The sequence below is a fragment of the Fukomys damarensis genome, unplaced genomic scaffold (assembly GCF_012274545.1).
Source record: "Fukomys damarensis isolate Sample0158 unplaced genomic scaffold, DMR_v1.0_HiC HiC_scaffold_15, whole genome shotgun sequence".
In the NCBI taxonomy this organism is placed as follows: Eukaryota; Metazoa; Chordata; class Mammalia; order Rodentia; family Bathyergidae; genus Fukomys; species Fukomys damarensis.
In genome coordinates, this window is record NW_022900927.1 from 33,669,339 (window position 1) to 33,681,826 (window position 12,488).

The 12,488-nt window shown below is 39.1% G+C and overlaps 1 protein-coding gene across 1 annotated transcript in view; it reads right to left on the reverse strand.

Moving 5' to 3' along the window:
• The window catches only part of Cpm (carboxypeptidase M), a 65,678-nt gene extending 53,607 nt beyond the window's left edge, over window positions 1-12,071 (reverse strand). The window contains 2 exon segments of the mRNA XM_033763493.1: window positions 11,601-11,763; window positions 12,046-12,071. Of these exon segments, the coding sequence (XP_033619384.1) occupies window positions 11,601-11,760 (160 nt within the window). The 5' untranslated portion in view covers window positions 11,761-11,763; window positions 12,046-12,071.
• Window positions 12,072-12,488: the final 417 nt, after the last annotated feature.

The window sequence follows — 12,488 nt, forward strand, 5'->3', positions numbered from 1 at the left end:
TTTCAAAACCAAAACCCACAATGACAAAAGTGTTCTAAAATTTTATTCCAGTGAACTTAAGACACTGTGGATGCTAAGGCTGCATTTGAATAAATCACACTGAACTCTTATCCCAGGCCCTGTTTACAAGAGAGTACCATGTCCTGAGCACAGAGGGCTTCAGCTGCCTCTCAGAGCACAATCGCTACAAGGATGGTCCCTTCCACAAACAAGTGATGAGGTTTTCCATTCACTTTACCTCAATTCCCATCCCCTCACCTGTCTGCCTGGTAGTATCCAAATCTGTTCAAGCATCAGCTTCTGATGAGTCTTTGCCAACTTTACCAAGCATCGTGGAGGCCATACCTTGGTACACAACGCAGTCATAATGCTTTTTCTCATTCCAGTGAGTGGTGACCCTAGTTCCTACAGGGGAAGGTCCAGGTCTTGTTCTTAGCTTCCCTCCACACAGGTTCTGGTACCGTAGGTGCTCACTAAGCAAACATTTATTAAATGAATATATAAATAAAATACCAAGTTACCAAGATGTAATTTGGGGTCATCAATTTTGTCATGTATAAAATCTATGTTTTCACCTATAAAATGGAAATGGATAGATAACAGGAGTTTTTACACAGTTTAGTGTGAAAAAACTGTAAAGGATCTAGCACAATGCCTGACACATAATAGATGCTCAATAATTGGCATTTACACTTTTTTCATTTTTCCATCTTCTCTGCTCATCCTGAATAGTTTATTTAGGAAACAAGACCTGAATAGGTTTCTTGTCAATGCTGCTACATATGGTCTCATAATATAATTTTAATCCATATCAATAATATTCCAGTATTATTTTTAAGTCTGTCTGTTCCTCTGACAGAGGAACTGTTCAGTACTCTGGTATTCCTTTTTGAATTCTGGATGATTAATAACAGTTTCTGTATAAGCTTGGCATTTACAGAATTTGTCTCCAAAAACATTGACAAAAAAATGATTCCTTTCTATATGGTCTGTGTTCTGTGAGGAAAAAGAGAAAAGGGATTATGTATAGTACATAGTGGATTCATTCTTTCTTTCTTTCTCTCTCTCTCTCTCTTTCTCAGTACTGGGGTTTGAACTCAGGACCTTGCTTTTGCCAGCACAGCGCCCCTGAGCTACATGCCCAGCCTCTTTTTTTTTTTTTAATGGGTTTCCTTGAACTTGCTATGTAGCCCAGGCTGGCCTTGAACTCAGAGCAATCTTCCTGCCTTAGCCTCCCAAGTGCTGGAATTACAAGCATGTGCCACTATGCCTGGCACTTTTGGATCGTTTCTAATAAATTCCACATAGAACGATAAATTAGTTTAAAGTTTAACTAAACAATTTGGTCCAATTATGGTACCTACCCTTCTGAGGTAACATCTGATCTGAGATACAAATTCACTCTTCTTACATACTGAGAAGGGATAACACCTGACCTGTGAGCTCCACAGTGTTAAATAATTATTATTCACTCTCAATATTCTTAGGAGCTGTTGCTATTTTTATACACAGCATCATATTAGAATATAATGCTTCTCTTTCTACCCATCCTGGGATATCTGTATTCTTATTTTGCTGCCGTTATTGTTATTATTTTGTTCCAGAAATGGATGTTCTACCCTATTGCTTAAAAGGAATTACTGTAATACAAAACTAACTATAAAATTACCAGAAATTTTCCAATCAAGCAAGCAAATTTGTAATTTTCCTCTTAGGCATAAATCTCTAGGATGATTATGTCTCCCCTTAGGTGGTGTACCCAGCCCTCCACATCAACTTTCCTCCTTCTCTCCCTCCAGCCACACCAGGTTCCTTTCATTCCTCAGGGTCAAAGTGCTCCTTTGTCCTCAGGCTTCAGAAGATACTTCTTATTGTCTTGTCTTCCCCTTTTCACCTTCCAGACTTTTCTTTATGCTTCAGGTCTAGCTATGCCAAGTCTCCTGGCCATTCAATCCCACAGAGCTAATCACGTCTGTATTTATGAGACGTTTCTTACCTCCCATTCACCCCAACTTCAGGGCCCTGCCTAACTTCTTTAGCTCCAGATTCTTATGCTAGCACTTACCATGAACTATATTAGACATTTGATAAACGTTTACTGAATAAATTGAATGAATCTGTCCGGAGAGAAGAATTTCATTAATTCTACTGTGGGATCATTCAGCCTTACAGTTCTGTTTTGACTTCCGGTAGCAGTAACCATGACCTTGAGAGGAAAGAGTGAGTGAAGTCAGGCTGCTTTACTCAGCACTTGGTTATCTCTGGGAAGATCTGCAGTCACAGTAATGACACTAAACCAAGCAATGAATTTCTGAAATGTTTGCTAATTATTCATGTTACTTTGTACACCAAGCAGTGGAGCAGGGTGTACTAAGCAAAAGCACTGTTAAAGTAAACATGAAGACCTTTGTGCCGTGTCCTAGGTACCTAGTTAGGGGTCTGCAATCTGGTCACAGTCTTTCTGGTCACCTAACTATGGGACTTCTTGAAAAGTTCTTTGCTCCCCAAACTTTGAGTGGGCTTCTCTGGGTAGAGGCATTGTGCACATGTCTCTTCAGTTCACAGCTGGAGAGAAAACAGGCATCCCCATAGGATATGCACTTGGAGAAGCCTGTGGATCTCTGCAGGGAGAGGATAACAAAGCCAATGCTGATCTTTCTAGCTTCTGTTACAGTGTATCTTCATCCTACTGTTCTCACAAGGTATATTTTGCTGTAATAAATCTCATTTTCAAACACGACTTTATGCAAAAGAAGTGGTTACAGCAAATAACTAGTGGGTGGTTGTAGGACCTCCTGAAAAATCCTCCTTCTGAACCACTCCTTTGCCTGAAGTCTATAACATCATTCTTAGTTTTCCTCAAACCTCACTGCTGATTTTATTTTCATAGCCTTTATTTGCTTCTTTACGCTACCAAACCACAGATGTTTAAGGATCCTACAACTCTATTTTGGCCTTATTTTCTTTATCTCCACTTCTTTGTTAGGTTGTTTTTATTTGTACATGTCTGCAGTACAAGATTATAGAGTTAGATTTTTAGTCCCATGGGTTTGAATACCATTTACATGTCGATGGCTCCCAAGTTTATTTCTATAGTCAAATTTCTCCCCAGAGTGCCACTTACATACCCAACTGCCTCCTAGATATCCTGAGTGGAGGTTTTCTAAAGATTTCAAAACTGTGAGAAAATTGTCTGAATCAGAGCTCTTGATTTCACCCCAAATCTGTCCTCTCAATATTCCTCCTCTAAGTAACCAATGCTTCATGGACTGAGCCGCTGTTATGGCTCATCTATGGACTGTCCCCCCAAAGCTTGTGTGTTGGATGCTTGATGCCCAGCAATGTTCAAAAGTGGAGTTTTGGGGCGGTGATATCATCAGGATGGCTCTCACCTCATCCACAATTAACCCATTAATGAGTTCACAACTTAACAGTAGATTGGGAGAAGATGGAAACTTTAGGAGGTGGAGCCTAGTGAGAAGAAGGCCCGGGGGGCATGTCCTTGAAGGGAATCTCATGCCCCGGACCTCTACTTTGCTCTCTCTTTCTCTGTCTCTTTCCTTGTGGTGGTGACTTTGCTGCACCATGTACTCACTACCGTGATGTTCTGCCTACCACAGGCATGGAAGTAACAGAACTAAGTGGCCATGGCGAAGACCTCCAAAAGAGTGAGGATAATCATCTTTTCCTCTCTTCTCTCGGGTATTTTGTTACAGCAATCAAAAGCTGACTACCACAGCTGCTAAAGCACAACACATAAGTGGCATCTTTGGTTGTTTTTCATTTCCTCATTCTCTCCCTCCCATAAGCAGGTACTCCAGTTCTGTTTCCAAAGCAAATCTCTAATCTCTCTGCTTGTTTCTAATACAGTATCTCAATCCAAATCACTATAACCAATATTTGTCTAGATTACCATAATTGGATTCTTCTCCTTGTGTCTATATTTGCCCTTTTCTCATGAATTCTGTTCAGCAGCCAGATTATCTTTTTTAATGTCATCAGATTACCTCTGTCTGTTTAAAACCCTTTGATAGTTTCCCCTTATTCTCGGAATAGAATGCAAACTGCATGTTAGAACTGACTTATAAGGTGTTCTACAATCTATCTTTTGTACCTTTCTCCAACTTCCTCCAATAATATTCTCCCTTGTTCACTGAGCTATGCTATGAGTCTCATTTCTACTCTTAAAATACAGCAAAGCCATTCTACCCCGAAGCCTTTTGCACTTATACTTCGTGAGATATGAATTAGGCTCTAAGAGCTAAGTCACTCTCACCTTTCAGACCTCAGCTCAGATCTATCATCTTTTCAGTAGCATGTTGTTTTCCATGCATTATTTTCAAACATGAACTGCTATGATCTAGGCACTGTGAATAAAACAGTCTCCCCTTATCCACAGGGAATATATTCTAAGACTCCCACCCCCTAGTGGATGCCTTAAACTTTGGATAGTACCAAATCATATACATATTTCTGTATATACATACTTATGATAAAATCTAATTAGGCATAGAGAAAGATTAACAATAATAAATAAAGTAGAACGGTTATATCAATATATTGAAATCACATTGCCAGTATCATTACTTGTGTGCTTGGGAGATTAAATAAGGATTACTTAAACACAAGCTCTGCACTGCCATGAGAGTTGATCTGATAACAGAGACAGCTACTAAGTGACTAAAGGGCAGGTAGGTTCTATAGTGGGGATACAGCAGACAAAGGGATGATTCAGATTCCACACTAGACAAAGTGGGATGGCCTGAGATTGCATCATGCTACTGAGTACTGAGAATAGCATGCACTTTAAAACTTATGAATTGTTTACTTCTGGAATTTTCCATGAAATAATTTTGGACTGCAATTGACCACGAGTAATGGAGATCATGGGAAGCGAAACCACAGATAAAGGACTATTATACAATAATAAATAAGATAAGTTCCTGTCTTTTGGTTCTGGGGTAATTGTTTCTACAAAACGCTTTATTGCTTTATAGCAATTGCCAAAATCTGCACTTGCTTTAGTTGTTGTTTGCCCTGAGCACTAGCATGTGGAGGAAACATCAGAGCAGAGACACCGTTTGCTCACTTCTATATCCCCAGCCTAACAGTGCCTGGCACAGAGATTGGTGTTCATTTCCAAGCAAGAATCATTTGACCAGAGAGCTCTAGTCTAAAAAAACTGAAAGTTTCTACAATTGACTGACTCGGTACCAGTTCAGAACTGTACTGTATACAACATGAAAACATAGCTTATACTTCTAAAAGTACATGTTCTCAAAACTCAAAAGATGACTAAACCCAGCTAAAATGTTTGTTCAGACTAGAATTAGGCATTTCCCAATATATCTTTGTGTTTCTTCAGCAACAAGGACCTCACCAGCAACAAAGGACAAAGCAACTAAGACTATCTCTAGGTTATCTCTGTCACAGTAATATTCATTTGATCCCAAAAAGCAATAGAAACCATAAAAGATCTCCCCAGTTGAGCAACTTGTATCTGAAATTTAATTCCGTGTATCTCTGGTATTGTTAGTAAGGTATAAATACATCTTTCTGATTAAAAACAATGTAAGAACTCCTGTGGAATTGTCACGTATTAAAATCATACTGTGCTTCCCACCTGTCCCTGGGCGCCTACATTTTCATAAGAGTGAAAAGGCCCCATTAAAAGAGTTTTAATGGGTGGATTTCACTGAGTTACCAACCATCTATATAGGACTAAAAGTTAAAGTTGTATTATCTTTAATAGTATATTTCCAAAACCTGTGCTTTTTCTCACAAGAATAAACAAACACATTAGCTGCACTCAAGTCCATGCATTTCTATGTATGGAGAAGGAAAATGACATTCATATCTTTGTTTAACTCTTGAGGGAAGTTTTTTTTTCACATGATGCTTCTTCCTTCCCTGCCCCTCACCCTGATGTATCTTTACTTTTGTAAATAGTCACTTGAACTGGTGTTGTGTTGTTATTGTTTGAATAAAAACAAGAGTATTTACTTACATTCTTTAACGTAGAAAGGAGATGGTGATAAATCTCCTGTATTTTCTTCTCTCCCTCCCCGTCTCTCTCTTTTGTTTTTTGCAGTGCTGGGAATTAAACCTAGGACCACATGTGTGCTAGGGAAATGCTCTACCACAAGCTACATCACCAACCCGACTCTCTCTGCTCTTCACACATATTTTGGTCAGTACTGGGGCGGGAGAGTTAAGGAAAAGAGTCAGCGGGGGGAACCACATTAGGTTTGTCAGTGATTAATTCAATTTTGTTTTTTTACTGCTTGAAAGACACTAAATTCTTTAAGGCCTCCACCTGTATTTTATTGACTTACCTTGCTTGAGCTAAGACAAAATTGTGGCAGTCCAGTTCGACCTCTGTCCTCATACTAATTACTATAAAATTAGCTTTAGGAAAAAGGGATATATTGGGAAAAAATGGTCATTTTCTTGAGGCACTAAAGTCCTTGCAACCATATAATATATGTAACTATATGAAGATGTATATATACAGTTACATTCCACATCATATGTAACTATGTAAAAGTATATAAATGTATCATATATACTTAGTTTTATAATAATATATAACAGTATCTTTAAACTCCTATGTTTCATTAAATAAGTATGAAAAAGCTCAAGAGTTGTGCCTTCCATTACCTGTTACATAGAATAAGCACATATTAGGGCCCAGGGAGCAAAGCAGAACAAAGCTTGGTTGCTGGCTTCCAGGTGTAAGGCAGAAAGAGCTCTTGGGACATGTCCAAGAGGAGCAGTGTAAATGCAAATTAAGTCAGTTATGTAGGTACTCGTCAGGATTTTCTGAATGTGAACTATTTCAAATTGAGAACAAAACAAAATACAATTTTCCTTCAGTTTACAAATAGTTGCATTCCTGCAAAGTTCAGTATACGTTAAAACTGTGGGTGAAAGTATTTTAGATAGCACACACTGTTTTTAGGCTTAGATATACGAATTGGTCTTTCACCTATGGAGGATGTTAGAAAATCGTGGGGGGATAATTTTTCACTATGCCTGATCATTCTGTGCATTGCTGACAGGTAGCATCAAGGGACACATCAGGAGGGAAATTTTCCCTGTGCAAAGACCTGTGAAGATGCATAAATCTTCCCTTCACGTTTCCAAAACTCCCCCTAGGGGGCGGTACTGTCCTTTCTCAACAGCTCAAACTAAAGATGGCAGTTTGGTGGGTGGGAGTGCCCTACATGTGCAAATCAGGAAACCTTCTTTTGCTTGATTGTCAAGAAGTGCTGGCATATAGGGAAAAGTCCTAACTCGACACCAAAAGATGGAATGCAAACTGCTTTGGGTGAAATCATGAACACCAAAAAGGTTCCAGGACATTTCAGTGGAGATCATTTAGCGCAGGAAGGTCTTGGTTGACAGAGAATGCTGGTCAGCACTCACAATCCTAAGGCCCAAGATGCGGAGTGGGTATCAGGTAGAGTAGAAAGTAGGGACAAGAACAAAGAAAAGGGTATCTGAAAAACCTTTATAGAAAAAGGGCTAAGGACTCAGTCCAAATTAAATTTTGGTTCCAGCCAAGCCACTGCCCCTATGAAAAATAACTAACTGATTTAATGTCAATTCTTTATGCTGAAATTGGAGTGGTAATAGTGGCATTTATGTGATTGAGACATTTGTGTAAAAGTACTGGGCAAATAGTAAAATTCACTTAATACTGCTATTATTAATTTTTTTAAAGTTCCAAACATCATTTGTCCCTAAATTATTGTTTATTTATAATTGAGATTTTTAATAAAAACAGTTACTAGGCACAAGAAGTACAAAGAAATTCTGTTACTTTTTGGATATTCTCAATTTCCTCTTAAAACATCATATTAAAAATAAAGGGGAAATTTAGCTGATTTCCTTAAAAGAAAAAAAGCAGCATCTTTTAGAAACCCTGAATATTTATAAAATGAAGGCCATAGCTGTTGGCTGTCTCAGAATGGGGCTTTCCACTTCATGATAAAAAGGAAAAATTTGAGAACCTCATGTGATTTTAAATCTCAAACATGAATATTTTAGCTGAGATTCCTGGATTTGTTTGGCAAATGAGCAGAGTGTGTCTGAAAACCTACTGTTGTGCCCAAAAGTTATATATAATGTTCTCTTCTAAGAATCCACCACCAGCTAAAATCTCTGCAGTCCTGGACAGATGATAATAAGAGATCTATCTATGTGAACACAGTATATGCCTTTAAGGGGCAAGAATTTAAGTGACTTCTAGGGAATTCCTGAACATGTGAAATGGTAGGAAGAGCCTTTAAGAGAAGTTCAATGCACAACTGCGGAATAAGTGACAGTTCTTGGAGAAAAAGCATGGGCAATAAATTCTCCGTTACATTTTAAACACAAAATGAGAGACACTACAGGCATCTTTTAACCCACTAGTAACAGTATTCATTTATAACTAGTAAAAGTTGTAGTTTTTTTCTTAATATACATGTTTCAAGAGATTATAAATCAATGTAATCTTTTAGAAGTCAATTTGCTCTATGTATTTATTTTTTTAAAGTTTTGTTGTTGTTGTTGTTGTTGTTTTTTGGTACCCAAGAATGAACTCAGGACCTTGTGCTTGCATGTCAGGTAGTGGCACCACTGAGCTAACTCCACAGCCCACAATACGCTTTATGAATTCAATTCTTAAACTGATTTAGGTGTAGTAACAACTTATTTCTTAGAAATGTATCAATAATAGAAGCAGTAGCTCTTGGGCAGCACTTGGTATGTACCAGATAATTTTCTAAAGACCCAGGGTCACACAGCTGCACAGTTGAGGATCTAGAATTTGAATTTGGGCATGGGGGCTCTAGAGTCCCAGCTCAGATTTTTGCTGTCTTAGCTGTGACCACGCTTGACAGGGAAAGTCAAGAAACAAACTAAGAATGATGTAACCATCTCCATTTTTGGCAAACTGTTTCTTGAAGAGGAAGGGGATGTGCTTGGAAAATTGGCAGACTTGAGTTTGCATCTTTCTTCTAATACTTATTAGCTGTGTGATCTTCTGCAGGTTAATTAACCTCTCTATTCCTCAATTAGCATGTAGGAGAATGCCTCCTTGGAGCTGTTGCGATTAAAATAATGCACCAAAACACCTAATACATGGAAAGCACTTGATAGCAGAGATTGTTATTATCTACTCCTTTCCCTTTATAACCTTCCTTGTTCAGAGGAAATAAAGATTATTACACTTATTAGGGGGAAGACAAGATTCTTAAAACAGGTGGCAGGAAATCTTGTTTAAACAGTCTTTGGTTTTTGTATATAGCACAGCAGCTTCCTGGCTGCGACCAATTGAACCCCTCTGGTGCAAAGATTTGTTAAGGGGAAAAAGGAGAAGGGGGTGGTGGAGGAAGTCCTAAAGTGATTGTGGAGGGTGTGGAGAGTCTGGCCTGAGGAATCCACAATCAGTACATTTGTATTTGAAAGGGAGCATCTGAGGGAAGAGAATGAATGGCGTACAACTTTCAATCCCTTAAGAAACTGTCAAGTTTCTGAGACAAGAAAAAGATAGGTACTACTCCCTTAACTGAGTGGGGGAATTATTGAATGCATGAACTGACGGACATTATCCCTTTCTTTTTTTTTTGAGTTGATTCTCTTGTTTCATCCAAGATTTTTTTTTTTTTTCTGTCGCTCGTTAGTGAGATTTTCTCCAAAGTTTCAACTGAAATATAGTCAATTCTACCATGGCCGAGTCATCTAGGTCAAAGGTGTACGCGTGCTCCTCTTTTGTGTGGATTTCAAAACTTTCAAAATAAAAAGTTGAAAAAAATCACAAAATAGAAAATAATTACCATAGCACGCATCAATAGTCTCATATCACCACTATTTACAACAAAGATAACCAGAAACTATACCAGAGCACTAAAGAGATGAGTAAGTAAGAAAATTCATATACCCCATCATATAAATGTCAATTCACGGAAATAGGTGATGAAATCATGTGAAATGGAAAAAATGTGTAATTAAAGACTACAGTCCATAATTACAGCAATGAAAATAGATACGTGTTTACAAAAACAAGTGCATCCGGCCAAGTAGGATAAGAATATGACTTTCATTTCTGGGTAAGGATGCCCAAGTCAAGAAAAATAAATAACTAAATCATATCTGTAGCAAACCCCACTTGCTAAGCAAATTTAACCCATAACAGAGGGCAGAATGACAGGGAAAGTTGCCTATCTGTAAAAAAGAGCACCAATTATCGTGCTGATACGCAGTGATATTTAGCAAATTACTTCCTTTTGTTTGACTTCATCTGAGATCGATCAGAATAGTCTCCACCTGTCTTTCACAAATACTTTGTGTTTGGAAATATAAAAACTTACCGAATAAGTATTTAAAATTAATAACATCCTCATCATTTTGTGGTTTAAATGATGACTGAATAATAACTCAGGCTAGTTGTGTCCCACATTTCCTTTATTAATATAATTAGTACTCTTGTATCTTTTTAAATTGCTGTACTCTAGCTACAGGGGAAAAAGATTTCAAAAGATTGAATACATATGCTGATCCAAAATATGGTTTCTCACACATCCAACTTCTGTAATTTTGGATTATAGAGCAACATAGAGTAGTTCTGGCACCAGTTCTTTGGCAATATTACTTAAAAATAAAGGTACTCTGATGCACAGCCCAGATTTTTTTTATTTTGCAGTGCATGCTAATACTTTCTACTTAATATAGGAACCATGATCTTATTTTAAAAAGGAGAGATCACTTAAGAATGTGGTAATTAAGACTCAACGCACTCGAAAATGCAGAGCTAAAATCCAGGTAGTCTGACAAACCTCACAATGTTAAGATCCAAACTATATAAACTTTATGAAGCTTTTAACTCAAGCATTAAGTCTTCTGTCGCTGTCTTGGGGGGTGGTGGTGTATCAATATAATAAAAAAAGAATTAAATTCACTGTGTGAGTTTGAACAAAATACTTAGTTTTGCTGTCTCCAAAAATAAGATTGTGTGTGTGTATAATCTAAATTTTAAAAATAAATGACAGATGTGAAAATACTAGGCAGAGTATCAATCACTGCTCACATATGTATTACCTGGCAAATGTTTTCTTCAAATGGATGCATTTAAAAAACAACCTTTAGTCAGTCAATTTTTTCCCAGGATAAGCTAAATTATATATGACACAGAAATTTCATTAACAAACTGTGCTATTTTAATTTAAAAGTGACTAAAAAAATTATACTAATGGTGCAAATCATTTAAAGAAGCTAAAAAAAAGTTTCATGGGAGACATTTATCTTGAAAAGGAACTAAAATACACTTCCCAGATAAACAATGTAAGATTTAAAAAGGCAGAGCTCCATAATGAATGCAAAGGACTTAGTGACCATGAATTACAATGAAGAAGTTAAGTAAAATTTAGTTTCTCCTCCTACTCCCTTGACAAAACAAAATAAAACAGCAAACAAAATCAGGAAACAACCAACTCACAAGGCACTGGTTTACATGTTTGGAGACCGTCAGAGCAGCTTGAGGGGTGGGTGGGTGGTGTTAATGAATGAAAGGGAGGACTAGGAGCTTGGGAAATTGTGCCCGAGACAGACCCTACCTTTCACAGACTTCCCAATGCTGTGTAAGTGAGTGATAGAACTGTAGTTTTGGGCAACACTCTTCAAAAACTCTTCCATCCCTTCCTGGTGGTGGTATCTGAAATCCAGTGCCGCTACCAAAGGCAGCAGAAGCGTTAGCCACAGGCATGCGAAGTCCATGTTCTAGAGGTGAATAAAAATGAGAATAAAGCTGAAAACAGACTAAGGAAGGTGGGGGGCATTCCCAGATCCGCTCAGCACTTTGAGCTCATAGTCTTTAGACACTCGCTCTCCCTGCTTCCCAGGAGGGTAAAAGTTGGAAGCAGCACCTTCGGGAGTTAGTTCAGTGGGTGATCCAAAGATCGGCGGCCCCCACTACCTTCCACCCAGCCGCCCGTCCCTCCCGCTCCTCCTTCTACTTCTCCCAGCTCCTCTGCCGCCCGCCAGCCCACGCACCCATCTCACCCGGGCTCAGGCGCGAATCTCTACGAGCCCGCAGCTGAGTGCAGAGGCCCGCACTTATAGCGTGGTCAGGGGGTGGGCGCTCCCGGGCCCCGCCCCTGACATCTGGTGGCCCAATAGGGTGCCATGCAAGTCCTGGGCGGGGACTCCGTCGCCTTAGCACCTGGGAGGACCGCCCCGGTCCACGGTGCTGCTGCCTGTGCAAGTGGGCGGCTGGGCTGGGCACGACCGGCCAAGGAGCCGCCTCCGGCGTACTCTGGCGGCCCTAGGTGGGAGGTGTGTCTTGGTATCAGCCAGGGCTGGGCCTCAGCGGAAGCCCCAGGGCTTTGAGCTACAGGGTCACTCGCTGTCAGCCTCCCAAGTCTTCAACAACAAAGTGTGTGTGTGTGTGTGTGTGTGTGTGTGTGTGTAAGTTTTAAATGCCATCAAATGTAGAATATCAGAAA